This window comes from Coregonus clupeaformis, chromosome 25 (assembly GCF_020615455.1).
Source record: "Coregonus clupeaformis isolate EN_2021a chromosome 25, ASM2061545v1, whole genome shotgun sequence".
In the NCBI taxonomy this organism is placed as follows: Eukaryota; Metazoa; Chordata; class Actinopteri; order Salmoniformes; family Salmonidae; genus Coregonus; species Coregonus clupeaformis.
Genome location: NC_059216.1, coordinates 22,940,243 through 22,959,803, shown reverse-complemented (window position 1 = coordinate 22,959,803; position 19,561 = coordinate 22,940,243). Strand labels below are relative to the sequence as shown.

Genomic DNA, 19,561 nt, shown 5'->3' with positions numbered 1-19,561 from the left:
CTGACTACTGTGTGTCCTACAGACTAACCCTGCTGCTGATGATGATAACTTTACATTTACATTTTAGTCATTTAGCAGACGCTCTTATCCAGAGCAACTTACAGTTAGTGAGTGCATACATTTTCATACTGGCCCCCGTGGGAAACGAACCCACAACCCTGGCGTTGCAAGCGCCATGCTCTACCAACTGAGCTACAGGGGACTTTGACACCAGCTTTAGTAGTACAGAACCTATAGACCCATTAGATGAAAGCTTTCAGCCTGGAATAAACTCAAGATCAACATCATCTGACTTTGAAACCAGCCAGAACAGCCAAAGGTATTTATAAAAGCACAATAACCTCTTGAGAAATCAAAGTCACCAATACACTAAAATGTCTACAAGACAAGTGCTCCTCAAACTTTTCACACCCTTGCAGTCAGTTCTTTGGCATGGGGGAGAGGGGCTGTTGATATATTCTTCTAGCTTGTCTACTCAACAGCAAGGTGCTTATACACAACAAGACTGTCTACAAGTCAAGCAAAACACATAACAGTCTACTGTGCTCATATTTGTTTACAGATGAACATGGTTTATTGTATGATTACACATCCTCATGATCAGTCTTCATGTTTTACACATCCTCATGATAAGTCTTCATGTCTTTCCAGGAGACTTGCAGTACAAACAAATCTTCTGCGAGAGGTCGAAGCAAGAAGAGGTTCACCAGCTGAAGAAGATTCTGGAAACTGCCTGGAACATTCAACCAACACAACATTCATATTCAGTTAGACTGATTTTGTAGTATGATATAGAATGCCTAGTATGCTCACAACTGCATTGTGGTATAGATATTGCTAGCTGTTGTCAGTGGTGATTTTAGCATGTAAATCTTGGTGGGGCATTTTTTGAAGTTTTATGCATGCCAGCAAAGCCACTACACCAAACAATACATTAATTGCACTATAACGGTAACAAAAACGGTGCCCACAAACTCTTAGGGCCTACATAAAGCTGTCCCAACAGCAGAGCTTTCTTTTCAGCACCATGGAGTGAATCCTTACCACCGCTACACCTGGCTATCAGCGGAGCCTTGTCTGGCAGCGAAACAGTTCATTCAGCCTCATTTACTGCCTTTTTAAAAACCTTAGCTGATATGGCTGACTTGCTTAGACAAATGTGGTTACTACTGACTCCTTGTGGATTTGTGTAAGTCGATAAGAACCACATTCTCCTTCAATAATAACGAACGCCAAAATGGGATTTGACTTTTGAACCATACACAAACATTATTACATTTATGTTCAGTAAATTCATGTTTATTCTTATGTCATTAACACTTAGCTCTAAGTATAAGCAAGTGCAAGCAAACGAGCTGCGAGGAGGTAGAACTATCCGTTCATCACTTTTCAGATAAACAGCAAGATGTTGAGGCTTTAACTTCACTCTTCTTTAAGGAGCGAAAGCGAGACACACTCGGTTAGCCTACCATTTGAAGAATTGTATTAGTCCTATGTGGTCTAAAAAGGAAGGAAAATACAATAAAGAGGATCCACTTTTATATACAACTTACCGACGCACAGACAGCGCATTGCACAAACCAAACAACACTCGCAATATCAACTGGAATTACATGGGTCTATTACTGAACTTTATGTTGAAAACAAATATTTGAATGGGAATAGACTGTCACTGGCAAACATGGTTGCAGTCCCAACAACATGATATAGTATCTCCTCCTCGTCAAGAAAAGCACATGAGCTAATTATAATACACAAAGTAAGAAAAACAATGAAATAATTCCAACATTGCCTAAAATGATGAATAAGATACTAATGAGATAGACCTATATAAGCAATAGGCCTATAACAATTGAGATGCACAAACTATGGCATAAGGGGATGATGAGTGGATTAAGATAATAATGAGCGAGCCAAGATGGACATAGTCAATATAACTTTGTTCAGCACTTTTGAAATGTACAGCGACAGTCAGCATTTCAAGGTCCTGGAGTGGCCTAGCCAGTCTCCAGATCTCAACCCCATAGAAAATCTTTGGAGGGAGTTGAAAGTCCGTGTTGCCCAGCGACAGCCCCAAAACATCACTGCTCTAGAGGAGATCTGTATGGAGGAATGTACCTATGACGGAAATTACAGGCCTCTCTCATCTTTTTAAGTGGGAGAACTTGCACAATTGGTGGCTGACTAAATACTTTTTTCCCCCACTGTATCTCCCTGGCATATTACACAATGTATACAATACATTTTTGGACTCACTGTTGTGCTGTGCTCACTTGAACAGGAAGTTGGCGGTCCTTGTGGGCATATTTTGTCATCAAACTTTTTAATCTATGTCTGGCATTCTCTGGATTTATGGTGCTTTCAAGACAACTCGGAACTCTGGAAAAAAACAAAGTCAAATCATGACGTCAGTTATCTTCAGGTCAGAGCTCTAGAAAGAGACCCGAATTCCCAACTTGGAATTCCGAGTTGGTTGACCGTTCAAAACTTATTTTCCCAGTCGGAGCTAGTTCTTTTCCGAGTTCCCAGATGTCTTGAACGCAGCAGAAGTCATGCTGGATTGACAGCATGGCAAATGTATTCAACCTTTTCTGTCCCATGGTGTTGCGTGTGAATGTTTATCCTTTTAAGCTTGGAAAAGAGACCCTTTCAGACTGATGTTTTAAATCCTTAAACCCAGACTTGGAGCACACACCCTCTCCACCAAATAGCAGGCAGGGGAAGCAAAATAGTGATTGCTTTGCAACGCTTGCAGTTAGCCACTTATTCCTTCCAAACCACTCATTGTTGAATTTGCGATTTCTGACTTGTTTATGTCCAATGACCGATGAGCACCGATACGTTTTATCTATAATTTATCTTCATATGACAAGGATTGAAAAGGATTTTCCAGTAGATTGTCGACGTGATTCTTGATGATGACTGCTTGCTAGCTAAGATTTTGAATGTATGATGTTGACATGATCTGTCCAATCAAATCTACGGTAGATATAACTTCATTTGATGTCATTTTATCTGTGGTCAATGACCTTGAGCCTTCTTGGATGGGTACTTCCAATGTAAATCTATGGCAGCACCCAAGGGGGCTTGAACTGCCTAGCTCTCCCTGTAGATTATGTGGTGACGTAGTGCCCCCATGAGTGACAGAACACTGAGCCAATCACGGCAGAACTAGAGAAGATTACCAACGCCTATGCTCTGTATTTTCCGCTAGCTGCCCCTCCACCACAGAAAGCACTGAGCTAGGCTGAAACACCTGCATTTTGGAGCTGCCTTACTCAAGAAAGCAAGGAATAGACCATGTTTGTATGCAGCTTTATTCACTCAATAAATGAGTTTTTACATTGTTTGCAAACTGATATGTACAGTGCATTCGGAAAGTATTCAGACCCGTTGACTTTTTCCAGATTTTGTTACGTTACAGCCTATTCTAAAATGTATTACATTGTCCCCCCCATCAATCTACACACAATACCCATTATATTAAAGCAAAAACCGTTTTTTTTTAATGTTTGCAAATTTATAAAAATAATAAAATATCACAATTACATAGGTATTCAGACTCTTTACGCAGTACTTTGTTGAAGGACCTTTGGCAGCGATTACAACCTCGAGTGTTCTTGGGTATGATGCTACAAGCTTGGCACACCTGTATTTGGAGAGTTTCTCGCATTCTTCTCTGCAGATCCTCTCAAGCTTTGTCAGGTTGGATGGGGAGTGTTGCTGCACAGCCTTTTTCAGGTCTCGGAGATGTTCAGTCGGGTCCAAGTCAGGGCTCTGGCTGGGCCACTCAAGGACATTCAGAGACTTGTCCTGAAGCCACTCCTGCGTTGTCTTGGCTAGTACCGTCCCTGTTTTGAAAAGCCTGCCTCGAGGATGGGAACAAGGAAGTATGGCTCCCGTCAGGCTGTAGTCTTTACAAAGCCAGGGAAAATTTGTCAACCTAGATATCCTGCAATGTCCTAGCAGATAGGAACATTGTTGAGAGAAGTCCAATTGCTCTATTGAACAAGGACAATCATATCTACTCGTGTGATTGTGCAATCGGTGAAACACAAAGGCCACAATAATTGCTACAAACATGACTCCATTCATTTTTAGATCAGATAGCAGGCTCAATCAACCAATGATGTTGTTGGATGAACTCTCCCGGCGAGAACATAAAAAAAATACAGCTATAGTGCATAATTATGTCTAAAACACCCTCTCATCACCCATAATTATGTAGGGAGACTGAAAAAACACCCCAAATAGTGTCTAGCGGTGAAGTTTCCCTTTAATGATATGACCCATTTTATACATAGAAATTGACATTTATAGGTCATTAACCAATCACAGCCCTCCTTTAGGATTGCACATTCAGCATGTCACCAGCAGTGGTAGTTCCCTGTTGAATCCATTTTCCCATTCACTGTGTTGGTGGTGCTCATCAATTGATCATACCTTCAGAATTAGGAAAGAGCACACTCTGGAAATGTGATGTACTTGTAGATTATATTGTTCCAAACAATGTCTTAAAATAAACAACATCTAAAAGGGTAGTTTTAAAATATGAATATTTGTTATGTTGGATAAATGAATGTGAAACATTTTATTTCAGGATCAAGACATACTCCATATTTTAGAGCACACTATAAGGAGTATAATGACACCAAGATGACGTCTGTATCATGCACGGTTTACAGAGCATGATACAGTAGGCATACTGTGCTATGAAAAAGTATTTGCCCCCTTTCTAATTTTCTCTACTTTTACATATTTGTGATACTGAATGTTATCAGATCTTCAACCAAAACCTAATATTAGATAAAGGGAACATAAGTGAACAAATAACACAACAATTACATATTTATTTCATAAACAAAGTTATGCAACACCCAATTCCCCTGTGTGAGAAAGTAGTCGTCCAGGTCCTGAGGCAGCAAAGCATCCCCAAACCATCACACCACCACCACCATGCTTGACCTTTGGTATGATGTTCTTACTGTGGAATGCAGAGTTTGGTTTTCGCCAGGCATTACTGGAACCATGTCGTCCAAAAAGTTATACTTTTGAATCATCTGTCCATAGAACGTTCTTCCAAGAGTCTTGATGATCATCCAGGTGCTTTTTGGCAAACTTGAGTCAACTTTTTGGACGAGATGGGTCCCATTATGCCTGGCGAAAACCAAACACTGCATTCCACAGTAAGAACATCATACCAAAGGTCAAGCATGGTGGTGGTGGTGTGATGGTTTGGGGATGCTTTGCTGCCTCAGGACCTGGACGACTTGCCTCAATAGAAGGAACCATGAATTCTGCTCTGTATCAGAGAATTCTACAGGAGAATGTCAGACCATCCGTCTGTGAGCTGAAGCTGAAGCGCAGCTGGGTCATGCAGCAAGACAATGATCCAAAACACACAATCAAGTCTACATGAAAATTGCTAAAAAGCAACAAATTTGAAGTTTTGGAATGGCCTAGTCAAAGTCCAGACCTAATCCCAATTGAGATGTTGTGGCAGGACTTGAAACGAGCAGTTCATGCTTGAAAACCCACACGTCACTGAGTTAAAGCAGTTCTGCATGGAAGAGTGGGCCAAAATTCCTCCACAGCGACGTGAGAGGAACTACAGGAAGCATTTGGTTGGAGTCATTGCAGCTAAAGGTGGCACAACCAGTTATTGAGTGTAAGGGGGCAATTACTTTTTCACACAGGAGAATTGGGTGTTGCATAACTTTTGTTTATGAAATAAATATGTAATTGTTGTGTTATTTGTTCACTTATGTTCCCTTTATCTAATATTAGGTTTTGGTTGAAGATCTGATAACATTCAGGATCACAAATATGCAAAAGTAGAGAAAATTAGAAAGGGGGCAAATACTTTTTCATAGCACTAGCACCTAAAAAGGGCATAAAATGGCCACTTTCATCATGATTTTTTTATACAAATGTAAAAACCATGCCAAACATCCTTCCTCCCAATTAAGTTTATATGAAAATTGCTAGAGTAATCGGAGATATCAAAAATATTATTGGTCTACGCTGGCATGGAATTGTCCTATAGACAAATGTGATGTACACAGATATTATACTGAATCAAACGATACTGAATGTAGACTCCAAACATCATTCTTTGGTTCACTCCTGTCCATCTCTAGACCTGATTGGGGACTGGGCCAGCGACAGCGCCCCAGATATCTACTCTTTTGTCCCTTACGCCTGGAAGTTCAAGGTTGTTTTCCACCAGTTTGAGATGCTCTGGGCTGCCAACCAGCACAACTGGATCGACTGCTCCACTAAGCAACAGGAGAATGGTGAGACAGCTGTTGGAATTAAATGATGAACAAACTCATCAATTCGCAAGGAGTAAACTAAACAAATTGTATGTAGTGAACTTATACAGTTTGGGTGCACTTTTGATGCACATAAAGGATCGAAATGAGTAACTTTTGACTGATATTATCCCTTTTGTCTTTCAGTGTATCTGGCTGCTTGTGGGGAGACTCTGAACATTGATTTCACATTGCCTTTTAATGAGTATGTCCCTACCATCTGTAATACAAGGTTCTGTCTGAGGGTGAGTAGCTAAAAGCAGATGGGATTTTTCATGATTTTCAGATCATTTAATGTATGGAATACCCTTACAGTACTTTCCGATGTGCTTCCCGATGTGGGCATGTGTAAGTCTGTGTCTGTGTTAACCCCAGGCTGAAGACACAGACTTGCGGCTCTCTCTGCCAGACTGCCACCCCAGCAGGTACCCACTGCTCACCCTGGCCAAGGACTACCAGAACAGCAAGTTGCCCCCTGACATGTGCATTCCTGGGGAGAGCCAGGGCCAGAGCCATGGCGGCCCTCCCAAACTCAACAAGTCCGGCTGGAGGAACATTACCCATGCAGAGTGAGTCAGACCCACTAACACTTTAATTAACGGTATTCCACCAGTATTTACCCCTATTTAGCCAGCATTTACTAGGAAACTGTGTGGTAGTGGTGCTAGGGCTGTTACTGTGACCGTATTACCGCCACACCGGCAGTCGTGAGTAATGACCGCAGTAAAATTCTACGTGACCATTGAGTCACGGTAATCTCCTCTTATGCACTTTGGACATGCAAAAATAGTACCCAACTCGCTAACGATCATCAGGTCACTAATGGCCTCATACTCAGGGCTCTATTGTCCCTCTAACCACTCTGACATCAATGCAAATGCAATCGAAAATCACATCAAACACTTATCAAAACAGTATGTGCTTTTAAAACTCACCTCACTGTGATTGATCAATTTGAAGAAAGAAGTTCAACAACAGGTTGAAACTGAGTGGAAAACATGGTCATTGTGGATGTTGTTTCAAAGCCTAACACAACAAAATGGACATGATGATTAATTCAAAATAACCATATGCATAGAGCTTATGCATAAATATAATAATAATAATAATAATATGCCATTTAGCAGACGCTTTTATCCAAAGCGACTTACAGTCATGCGTGCATACATTTTTTGTGTATGGGTGGTCCCGGGGATCGAACCCACTACCTTGGCGTTACAAGCGCCGTGCTCTACCAGCTGAGCTACAGAGGACCACAATATAGGCCTATATATGAGCCCAAGCCCGAAAAAATAACCTGAATTAAAATAATGATTGTGCCATTATACATTATACATTATTAGCCTAAATTAAACATATTCAGATTTAACCTACAATTATAGTGAAATTGTATTTGATTTTGAATAGCCTAGTAATAGGGCATTTTTTAAATATTTTCATAATTAATAGGCTGACGCATTACCTTTTAGCTGCAGAATATCTCACCACCGTGAGTTTCCATCTCCTCCACTCTCTCCTTCATTCCTTTCTCAAACGCGCAGAGGGGGGGCTGTCAACAGTTTAATGAAATATGTTTCGTTGTAAAAACATGTTACTATCGATGTTCCGGAACAGATTTCACTTGGTTTCCCAAATTAAGCACTGGGTAGCTGCAAGAACAGGGTTGAAGAGCCAATGGCATACAGAGTTTGGCCGAAATATCACCTGTTGGGCAGCGAAATTACCGGAGTAGCCTACCCGACATGAGTGAAATACGTACCGGGGGAAAGTGGCCTCCGTTCGCTATTCCAGTACATACGGATGACATGTATTTTTTGTCTTGCCCCTGTTCTTGCCCATTTGATAAGGGGCCATTCTAAATCGAAACAAATGGTACATATTAGTGAACACAAGATTACATTGAGAGTAGTCTGATGGGTGAAAATATGATCACTTCATGAGAGAACAGTGTGTGCAGCCTGAGGCAAGCAACAGAGCGCAAGCTTTCTTTTGCGACTTTCTCAAATCATCAATAGCCTATAGTCATGCAGCCAATCTATATTTTGATTTCTAAGGCGTTCTAAGGTTTGTATCATTCACAACTAAAGTTGCCAAATAACTCAATCTAGTGTATAGGACCTGTTTCAAATTATCACTTTTACGCTCAACATAGCCACTTCATATGCGCTTACTCTCGCACCGAAACGGGAAAAATATTCAATTATATTCTTCTTACTATAAAACATATATCAGGGTGAGTATTGGTTAAGTGGGACACCTAGCAAAGTGGGACACTTAAGCTTTGTAATGGATATCTTTAAATGTGTACAATAACATAATCAACAATCAATGCCTGTGTGTTAGTGAGGAAGTATGTGTAGTGTCGAGTAAACATTGCTAATTATGCTGTGTTGACAAGGAGGACCCGCTGACGCTGTATTTTCATCATAAGGTTTATTCATAACAAAGGGTTACAGCGTCGATTTACAGATACCTGCAGATACCCGGAGAATAATCGCCCCATCTCTAATATGATTATTCTGACCTCTTTTGTCCCAACTGTGGTATATATGCTATGTAATCTGATATGGGTGTTCCCTACAGACCAATCCCAGGAGGACACCTAACAGACTTCCTCTGTTCTATGGTGTGTCACCCTAAAACTACTCCCTCTAACACTGAATAAACATCCTCTCAGGTTCCACTTGAAAACATTAGCAAAGTCATAATTCATCATACACTACATATTCCCCCCTTCGAGACTAACTAAAAGTCTCGAAACAAAAAGAATAGGATTATGACAAGTAACAATTTCTCTTATTGAGTATTTTTTAACAATAAACCCAAAAAAAAATTCTATGGAGTGTAAATACCTTTCTATGAAACATGAAAACATCTCTATGGAGTGTGAATACATTACTATGAAATATGAACAAATCTCTATGGAGTGTGAATACATTTCTATGAAATATGAACAAATCTCTATGGAGTGTGAATACATTTCTATGAAATATGAACAAATCTCTATGGAGTGTGAGAGCGAAAAACCTGTCTGGCAGCCTTCTTTCCAAATATCCATCCATCAATCAAGACAGTAAAATTCTCTCACGGCCCCTCTGCCCCAGGCAACCACTTAAGTACTCCAGATCAATTCATACATCTTTATCAATGCATTTGAAACTATGTTGCAATTAAATACACATGAAAGCCTCAGCAAACAAAATACTATCCAAAATGTCCACACTCAGGCTGGTCGACCCATCGGACCCTACTGTGGATTCCTCTCTATCCCTGCCTAGACTCCATGTCCCTAAGCATTCACGAAATAAACAAAAACATCTGAGATCCCCACATGTATCCAATAACAGCAAATATCATTCTACAAAAATTAATACCTAATACAGAAAGAATATGACACAAATTATGTATTACACATGCAAATATGTCTATATATCATTGCAGACACTGGAATGTAGTCCACTACACTTCATCTCCTCAGCAGTGTCGACTTCCAATGCATCTTCGATGATGGAATCGGAACCTTTCCACACCTTCCTTGTTCCATTTCCTCCAGTCCCTTCATATTGTCCTTGTTTGAGTATTTCAATCTCTACATATTCCCCCATATGCTTCTGGAAGAAAAGAAAAGACCAAACAGTATCTTTTGCAAAACAACACATTCAAATTAAAACATCAATATCAACTAAGAATATAAAAATGATATATAAAATGAATATAAATGAATCACATTCTATTCCCCCCTTTGATTCATAACAAAATACTAAAATCACACTAATTTTAAAACCTCCGAAATCTATCTATCAATACTCCTTTGAGTCTTGACAGAAGGTTAAACCCTCTTATCGTTTCATTTGCAAAACCCTTCAAATTATAGTTAATATTATCTATGTGATCTTCCCAAAATTTTACACCATACCATGGGAAAATCCCCACTTCTCTCAGTCTTATCCTCCAATGGTAGGCTTCCCAGACTATGAAACTTCTCTCTTTCAGAATCAGATTTATCTCTTTCCCTTTGCTTCCCCTATTTTAAAATTTAAAAACCTCATATGGAAGCTTCAACTTCAACATGTAACAACATCCTATCCATCATATGTTTTATTAGAACAAAAACAGCTTTTAGCCTTCACTGGTTACCTCTCCAATGCTTCATGAAGCGCTGTTAACTGATTTTCCTTCCTATCTAACAAATTCACCTAGGTTAATTCATTTAACCAATAACACTTAAACCTAGGCCTAAACAAATGTTTCCACAACTACAAGGAAAATGAGCTGTATCACCCATCCTAACCCTAATAACAGTCTTTTCCTCTAAAATTGGTGCTGGAGCTATTTGCTCCCTTGTAATCAAATGTGATATAGTTATGGCTTTAATAACTGTCAATGTTTAAATAGTTAAATTGCTTCTCACTATTGTTATAATATACTAAAGTGTTGATGTCATTGTTGTTGTTTCATCTAGTTTCCCCAAAGCTTTGAACTCTTTACTTGTATTTCCATCTATCACCACTAGTGTCACTACATTAACTCTCAGTCCTAACTCTAATCCCTCACTTTCAAACTTTTCATTATAAAAAATACACTTACAATTACCTTGATCTTCCTGCTGGGAATTGTAAATATAGATACTCAATCACCCTCAATCTTCTCTTATCATTCAGCAACGCATACTTTCTCAATGCAACTGCTCCTAACAGATCTAAACTCCTACCATAACTATCTTCTCACTAAACTCTAAATTTCCCTTCACCACTGTTCTCTCTCTCTTACTACTAACTTTGAAACTTAGCTTACTGTCCTAGAGTTCCTTCAACCCTAGTTTTCCTAACTTTTTTAATCTGACTTTTTCTCCTAACTTTAAAAAAAAACATTTCACTGATTTATTCACAAAATCCTCTCCCTCCAATTTTAAAATATGTGATCGGGAAGTCCCCACCTGCTTATGATTACTTTACACACAGACTTGGCAACCGATTGAGCATCTTTTAGCCTAGTTTGAAATCTCTTGGTGTAGGAATGTAACCAAGAAAAACAGTCACCCTTTTAACATTATTTTTCAGACAGATTGTCTCCTTCCTATGATATAATCTTTTCAAGCAAATATGATTCCCAAAAACCCTACTCTTTTAAAATCTTCTACCAGACAGCCGTCTGGTGTACATCTTATTGTACAGTTCAACTTACACAATGCTTCTCTTCCCAACAATGCAATAGGTATATGTTCTGATACCAGTATGGGTATTTTAATTTTCTTGATTTTTATAGCAGAGCTCAATTGGTTCCTTAAGAGTAATCAGCTGTTTTACTCTCTCGAATCCCTATCCTAATTAGTTAATTTTACATAGTGAGATGTGTAACCTCTTCAGGCTGAACACAGATAAAAGCTTTTCCACTATCCACCATCACTTCTCATAGTCCTTTGTTTTCACTTCAATTGTTGGATATTTTCCCTAATTGGTGCTACCAGCTGACACCCCCCTTCAGATCTTCTAGGCACTCCTAGAATCCTTGCTCCTTTAAGGGTTCACCTGTCCTCCAGATGATCTTCACTTGCTCCTGTATCTTCCTCTGAAATTCCCTCTTTCCAGAAACTATCTATGGATATGAAACAACTTATACCACTAGTTGTGGCTGATACAATTGCATTTGACCTTGTTCAGTTGAAGCTATGGCAGTGATTGTTGATTTGGTTCACACTGATTCTTCATAACCAAAGCTTTTCTTCTCCTCCTTCTTCTCCCCCCAGTTGTATTTGATCAAGTTTTCTGAGAGTTTCTTGGTCCTGTTCTTTCTTGTTGTTGACATATCAGTATTCTTCAAAAGCTTATATTCTAAGTTCTGTCCTCGAAATATCATCTTCCATCAATGTATACTTTTTCTCTCTTTCCTTTCCTCAATGTATTCTTCTCCTCCAATTCTTGGGATCCTTTTCTCAGCAGTTTTTTCCTCTTCTGTATCTTCAGCTTCTTGAGTTGTTGTTCCAATTCTCTTTGTCTCTTCTAAATTATTCCCCTTATCCAGGCATAATACACTTCAGTCTATATTTCTTTCTATTTCTTCTTTACTAATCATTGTAGGATAAAATCCTCTTGAACATAAAGCACCTTTAATCTCCAAATCTTAATCTTTGTCTTCATCTTTCCGAACCTCATTCTTCTCTTAGTTTCCAGACATCTCGGTTTTTTCTTTCTTTTGGAGTTTTGGATTCATCTTTATGGTCGTCTCTGCTTCTCCTCTCTCTATTATTCAATCACTTTCATCATGTTGATGACGTCAGGGTTAAAATTCCCTCCACTGGCTATGTTTGTTCAATGTCATGCCAACTTTTATTCCCTTTTCCAGATAACCTTTAGTTAATGGTATTGCAATGTTTACTATTTTCAACTATATCAACAGGTGTAATTACTTTCATAGTTCTTATGTCCTTTTTCCCCCCTGTAACAACTATTTGATATTCCTTTATTGTAAATTATTTCTATTTTAGACTATATAGCCTATAGTTTCCTCCCTATTTTTTCTCTCTTTCTATTTTTTTTCTTCTTCCCCAAATTAATTAATTAATCAATTAATTTATTCATCAATTTATTTATCTATTCATTTTATTTTACCAAATTATTGATTAGTGGCAATCTTACCACATCCAATCAGGAAATTAAATGAAAGTAGTCAACTTCAGAGCAATCCAAAAAATAAAGACTTCTAATCCTACAACACTACAATACTCATAAACCCATTGCTTAATAAGCACCTAATTATCCTAATTTTACAGAATAATGTCAGTACTTGATTCCCCCACACAACTCTAATCAAACCCACTCATGCACAAAAACTCCAAAATGCAATTTTTATTTTCATCAATTGATCAGTCTTTTGCCAAGTCCTTGTCAAATTGTCATAACATCACAACATATCCTTTATAGGAAGGCAAGGTTTCTGTAAATAAAACAGTACTAGCCTTGATCTTTTGACTTGATTTTTGGTCCGTTGCAGCAGACTCACACCCTGTCACATGATGTACACGTCAGCACTTCCGCTCTCTCTCTCTCTCTCCTCGTTCCTCTTATCGTCTCTCATATCACAAAAGAACAAAGAAACAGACAAGAATTTAGTAGTTTATGCAGTCACTGAGTTATTACAACCATTCAATATTCCTCTAGTCACATTCGCGCTACGAATTAACTCAGGAATAATATAAATAGCTCAATAACATTTATTTATTTTATTTATTTTATTATTTTTATTTTTAATCCGTCAACATCTCTCTCTCATTTATCAATTCAATAGGTCTCAAGAAAACAGTTTCATCGTCAAACAGCCGATGTAACAACCAGAATACACTATTAGCCTCTAAATGTTCCCTTCTCTTTGTTCCTTCGTTCGTCTGCGTCTCCCCGCAGCACAGTGTAGCAGAGGAGTGGCATATTTACCCCTAAGTCACTCTAGTGTCGTAAAATCACACGCATGCGCAGTTCAAACATCACTGCGATTTCACAGTGGAAGGAGCTCTCTCCCAGCTCTCTCCAAGCTAGGCAACAGAAAGTTAACAGTCCCGCTGTATTTCCTCTCTTTTACCCCTTATAGACAAACAATAACACTTAACAGAGCTCACAAAACATAGGGCACAAAACCCACGCTAACTAAACACAGTTTTGGAGGCTCGACCCATTCCAATGGACCCCCAAGGAAAAAATATCAAACGTAAGCACGCATCAAATTTGGCATATATGAATAAATTAGCATTAGCATGTAGCATTAGCATTAGCATGAAGCACTATTAGCAGGCCACGTTTAGCATTTCTCCCTCCGCCGTGTCGTAAAATTCCTTTGTTTGCTAAATTTCTGCTACCACGAGGTCCTGCCGGAAATTTAATGAGCGGTCACATCAAACAAATGATTCGTCAACCACAAGCTGAGCGGTAACATACAATCAAATATATACCACAGCCTCAAGCCCCCTGGACTTACCTAACTACACCTAACGCGTTATTAGGATTTTTGGCCCATCATAATGATCACCTCCTTTAAGAGGGTTTCCGTAGATTCACAGCGGTTCTAAGTTACACACATATGCCTAGGCCTTATTCCTCTCAATCTATTCTTCTTGAACTTCATTCAAGCAAAATATCTCTATAGACACTCCCCCCTTTTTGCGTTGTTTACCAGCGCAAACAAATTTAGAACGGACTCCTATCCCACAGCACATCAGCAACGCACACACGCAAGTTCTTTAACGGTGCATTCTTTCAACGCACACACACAGACACACAAACTGACCAGAGCCCAAAGTAGTGACAAACTCACCCTTATCTGCCTCTGGAGCCAGAGTCAGCTCGGCGCCCATGAATGAAACGCTGAGGAAAAACGCAATACCTTCCAAATCCTCGCCGCCATTTTGTAGTGTAGAGTAAACGTTGCTAATTATGCTGTGTTGACAAGGAGGACCCGCTGACGCTGTATTTTCATCATAAGGTTTATTCATAACAAAGGGTTACAGCGTCGATTTACAGATACCTGCAGATACCCAGAGAATAATCGCCCCATCTCTAATATGATTATTCTGACCTCTTTTGTCCCAACTGTGGTATATATGCTATGTAATCTGATATGGGTGTTCCCTACAGACCAATCCCAGGAGGACACCTAACAGACTTCCTCTGTTCTATGGTGTGTCACCCTAAAACTACTCCCTCTAACACTGAATAAACATCCTCTCAGGTTCCACTTGAAAACATTAGCAAAGTCATAATTCATCATACACTACATATGTGATGATAAAAAATGGGTTAAATGGGCATGAGGTCATCATTGTGGGCATGGCCATCCTGTGTAATGAATGACGCGTCTCTAGAGGCATAATGGTAAGTAAAATTACATAGGTAAATAATGTTAAGGTTATAAAAAACGAAGAAAGGACATTCAGTGTTTCATTACAACATATTTTGTAATGGGATGTAATTGTAAATCAAAATTCTTACTACTCACCTTTTTATAATATTGACATTTTGACAGTGTCCCAGTATGCCAATCCCCTACTGTCAAACTGGGACACTCCTCTAGGCCATTTTAATGCAGAAAATAATATTTTTGGGGATTATGAAATACATTTTCTAAATAGGATCAAATGTTTAATTACATTGTTTCCTCAAATCTGCTATCAGCTAGCTTGCTAGCGTAGCTGCATTTTACTTAGAAAGATATTACCTCACCAACATTTAAAAAAAGTATATTTTGCTGTATTTGACTCTGACAATAAAACAGTCATTGAAATTGTTGAGGGGTGAGGTCTTTCTGGTTTCATTCTACAAAATGTCCACTGGAGTATAGTGTTGAGAATGTTGATAGGCCTAGATGAAGTTCATTTTTATTTTATTTATAGGCTATAAAATTACATATAGGCTAAATCATATAATTATAATAAAGTATGATGATAATAATACGAATAATAGCCTCATAATAATATTAATAACAATACATTATAATTCTAAATGTTCCACAAAAAACCTAAAGAATGTTTTAATACATTTAATTTGTATGAATAATTGAAGTTTATCATTAAACTATTGAAATGACTCATACTCTCTCATTTATCCTTCTTTACAATAAATAATTACCTGTCCCACTTTGCCAGTATTGAAAAAATGTGGTCTCAGGACAATTTGTGTTTGACGAAGTCATACATCCTGTTTTTAATATTTATTTATTTTTTATTTTGTATAGTGTAGTAGAGTTCCTAAGCTATTTAGAATGGTATCATGTTGGGGGTTAAGACAATGGGATGATTCTGTAAGGTGTTCCGGAAAGCACATTTTCAGAAAGTGTCTCACTTTGCCAATACTCACCCTATAAAATAATGGCACGGGACTTATAAGCAGATCTTGTCTGCTAAATGAACAAGCCTACAGCCTATGGCATGGCGCATAGCCAGATAACATAGAGTAGGCCAACTCATATTCTGTTCTTCTGAAAGACATTTTCTTCATATCATAATGTTTCTTTAGACCTGCCTAAAATAAATAATGGCGTTATTGTGATGGTGTATATTCAATTGATTTAGTTGACTTTTTGAAATGTAGATGTTCCAAAGTCGTGCATCAGCAGCTTGTATGCTGGAGGCCTGGAGATGCTAAACGTGTTTATGTTAATTAACGGTCAATTACTGTGAGACCAGCTGTCTTTTGCATGACAATAACCGTCTGACAAAATGTCATGACCGCCACAGCCCTAAGTGGTGTTTGTTTCATTGAATCCCAAAGAAACAAACAAGTAAATCATTATTACTATGCAATTACCATTTCACTATGTCATTTGTTCCTTGTTCCCCAGGGCTGGCTGGGTGGACTGTTGGACTGTCCCAAACTTCCTGCTCATCATTGATTACACCTGGCACCCCATCTACCCCCAGAAGGCAGACGAACAGCTGAAGCAGTCCTGTGAGCAGATTCCTAAGATGTTTAACTTTATTTGAATGTTTATATGTTCCTGCTCTGTACTTATACGTAAGTGTTTCTCTGTCCCTGCAGTGTCGGAGATGGAGGATGCCATGTTGTCGTCCTTGCGCCCCCCTGAGCACCCGTCTGTGCCCCACCCGCCACCGCCTCGCAGCTCTGCCCCCAACAGCAGGGTGACCACAGATCCCTCGGAGCTGCCCCCCGACAGGCTCCATGTGGAGATAGAGATGTCCCCCGACTCCCAGATCATCCTCTACGGGCCCCTGCTCAAGGCCCTCGTCTCCATCAAGGTACAGTCAGGGAGACAACATACAGCACAAAAACTGTGCAGACTCATAGACCTCATCCAAAAAAAACCTAGGGAGGGTAGATGGGAGATTTGAGGAAAACATTTGAGTGATGTGTACATGCTTCAAGTCAAGGATTCAGCCCCTTGGTTAGAAAAAGTCACAATTTCTTTTACCCCTTTTTCTCCCCAATTTCGTGATATCCAATTGGTAGTCACAGTCTTGTCCCATCGCTGCAACTCCTGTACGGACTCGGGAGAGGCGAAGATTGAGAGCCATGTGTCCTCCGAAACACGACCCTGCCAAGCCGCACTGCTTCTTGACACACTGCTCGCTTAACCCGGAAGCCAGCCGCACCAATGTGTCGTAGGAAACACCGTACAATTGGCGACTGTGTCAGCGTGCATGCGCGCTGCCCGCCACAGGAGTTGCTAGAGCGCGATGGGACAAGAACATCCTGGCCGGCCAAACCCTCCCCTAACCCGGACGACGCTGGGCCAATTGTGCGTCGCCTCATGGGTCTCACGGTCACGGCCGGCTTCGACACAGCCTGGGATCAAACCCTGGTCTGTAGTGACGCCTCAAGCACTGCAGTGCCTTAGACCGCTACACCACTCAGGAGGCCGAAAGTCACAAGATTTAACCATCCACACATCCCTCTCCCCCTTCTGTAGGAGAACTACTTTGGTGAGGACGACATGTACACAGACTTTGAGGAGGCGGTGTCCAGCCCTGTGCTGTCCTCCCTGTCCACCTCCTCCACCCTGGGTTGGTCTCCACTGGGCCTGGACGATGACAGGAGGGATGCTGCCACCCTCCACCCCCTGGCCTTGCGCCCCTGGGACATCACCGTCCTCATCAACCTCTACAAGGTGCACGGACGCCTGCCCATGGTAAGTCCATCCCCACCTACCCCTGCAACAACCAGCAATCTTTATCAACAACTAACACATTATGTGGTCTACCAGCACCACTTTGTATCAGTTGTACGAGTGCTGGAGATAACCCTTAACCCAACCATTCTTCTAACTCTCTCTCCGCATGTGTCTGGACAGCACTGTGGCAGCGACAGTCCTGAAGCCCCCTCTGGGTTCCTAGAGAAGCTGTGTTTTGAGATGAAGAAGGGCTACAAGGAGACCATGCTCCAGCTTGTGCTCTCCCCGGCTCACATCTTCATCAGTGACAACTACCAGGTGAGTCAATCATAATCGATGGAAGGAGCATTCGGGATACATTTATACCAGAGCCCTCCCCTTTCACTTCAAGGGGTGCACGTGTTCATGTTCACAAGGATTTAAAAGCACTGGATTGATGTAGACATTGCGCAGAACATGGTTTATGATTGTATGCTTAGCAGTAGCCATGGGTTTGTTATTACTGGAGCCTCAGAGCTTAGAGATTTACCTGAAATGCCCTGATTGGTAATCTCTTCCCTCATGCAATGACCTGCAGAACTGAGTTCCGCTGAGGATAATATACCGCAACATTTTTGTTGTGGGTATGTGGCACAATGTTTTGAGAGTACAGTGAATGTGGATCAACTGGCTGAAGATTTGAATTGCAAAGAATCAAAAATACACTTTAGCAATGCACATCGCACAATACTACCATTTGACTGTCAAACTGCAGGAAATAGCAATTCTAAGAGGTTGTTTTGTGCTTTCACAAGATTGTATGCATGTGATGGATGTATGATAGATGCATAATGTCTGTATGTTTGTGTGATGCGTGTACAGTGCCTTCATAAAGTATTCAGACCCCTTGACTTTTTCCACATTTTGTTACATTACAGCTATATTCTAAAATTGATTAATTGTTTCCTCATCAATCTACACACAATACCCCATAATGACAAAGCAAAAACGGGTTTTTAGAAATTGTAGCTAGTAATCTATATTTAAAAAAAATACAAGTATTCAGACCCTTTACTCAGTACTTTGTTCAAGCACCTTTGGCAGCGATTACAGCCTCGAGTGTTCTTGGGTATGACGCTACAAGCTTGGCACACCTGTATTTAGGGAGTTTCTCCCATTCTTCTCTGAAGATCCTCTCAAGCTCAGTCAGGTTGGATGGGGAGCGTTGATGCACAGCTATTTTCAGAGACTTGTCCAGAAGCCACTCCTGCGCTGTCTTGGCTGTGTGCTTAGGGTAGTTGTCCTGTTGGAAGGTGAACCTTCGCCCCAGTCTGAGGTCCTGAGTGCTATCACCACCATGCTTCACCGTAGGGATGGTGCCAGATTTCCTCCAGACGTGACACTTGGCCTTCAGGCCAAAGACTTCAATCTTGGTTTCATCAGACCAGATAATCTTGTTTCTCATGGTCTGAGAGTCTTTAGGTGCCTTTTGGCAAACTCATAACGGGCTGTCATATGCCTTTTACTGAAGAGTGGCTTCAGTCTGGCCACTCTACCATAAAGGCCTGATTGGTGGAGTGCTGCAGAGATGGTTGTCCTTCTGGAAGGTTCTCTCATCTCCACAGAGGAACTCTAGAGCTCTGTCAGAGTGACCATCA

General features: G+C 40.2%; 1 protein-coding gene across 11 annotated transcripts in view; it reads left to right on the top strand.

Annotated features, from left to right (window-relative positions):
• Nucleotides 1–19,561, top strand: part of LOC121539417 (transmembrane protein KIAA1109 homolog) — a 142,994-nt gene that overhangs the window by 18,290 nt on the left and 105,143 nt on the right. For all 11 annotated transcript variants that reach the window (XM_041847908.2, XM_041847901.2, XM_041847903.2 and 8 more), the window contains 7 exons: nt 6,141–6,296; nt 6,462–6,559; nt 6,690–6,883; nt 16,638–16,744; nt 16,835–17,052; nt 17,724–17,942; nt 18,105–18,242. In XM_041847908.2, coding sequence (XP_041703842.2) covers nt 6,141–6,296; nt 6,462–6,559; nt 6,690–6,883; nt 16,638–16,744; nt 16,835–17,052; nt 17,724–17,942; nt 18,105–18,242 — 1,130 coding nt within the window. The remainder of the gene's footprint in view (nt 1–6,140; nt 6,297–6,461; nt 6,560–6,689; nt 6,884–16,637; nt 16,745–16,834; nt 17,053–17,723; nt 17,943–18,104; nt 18,243–19,561) is intronic.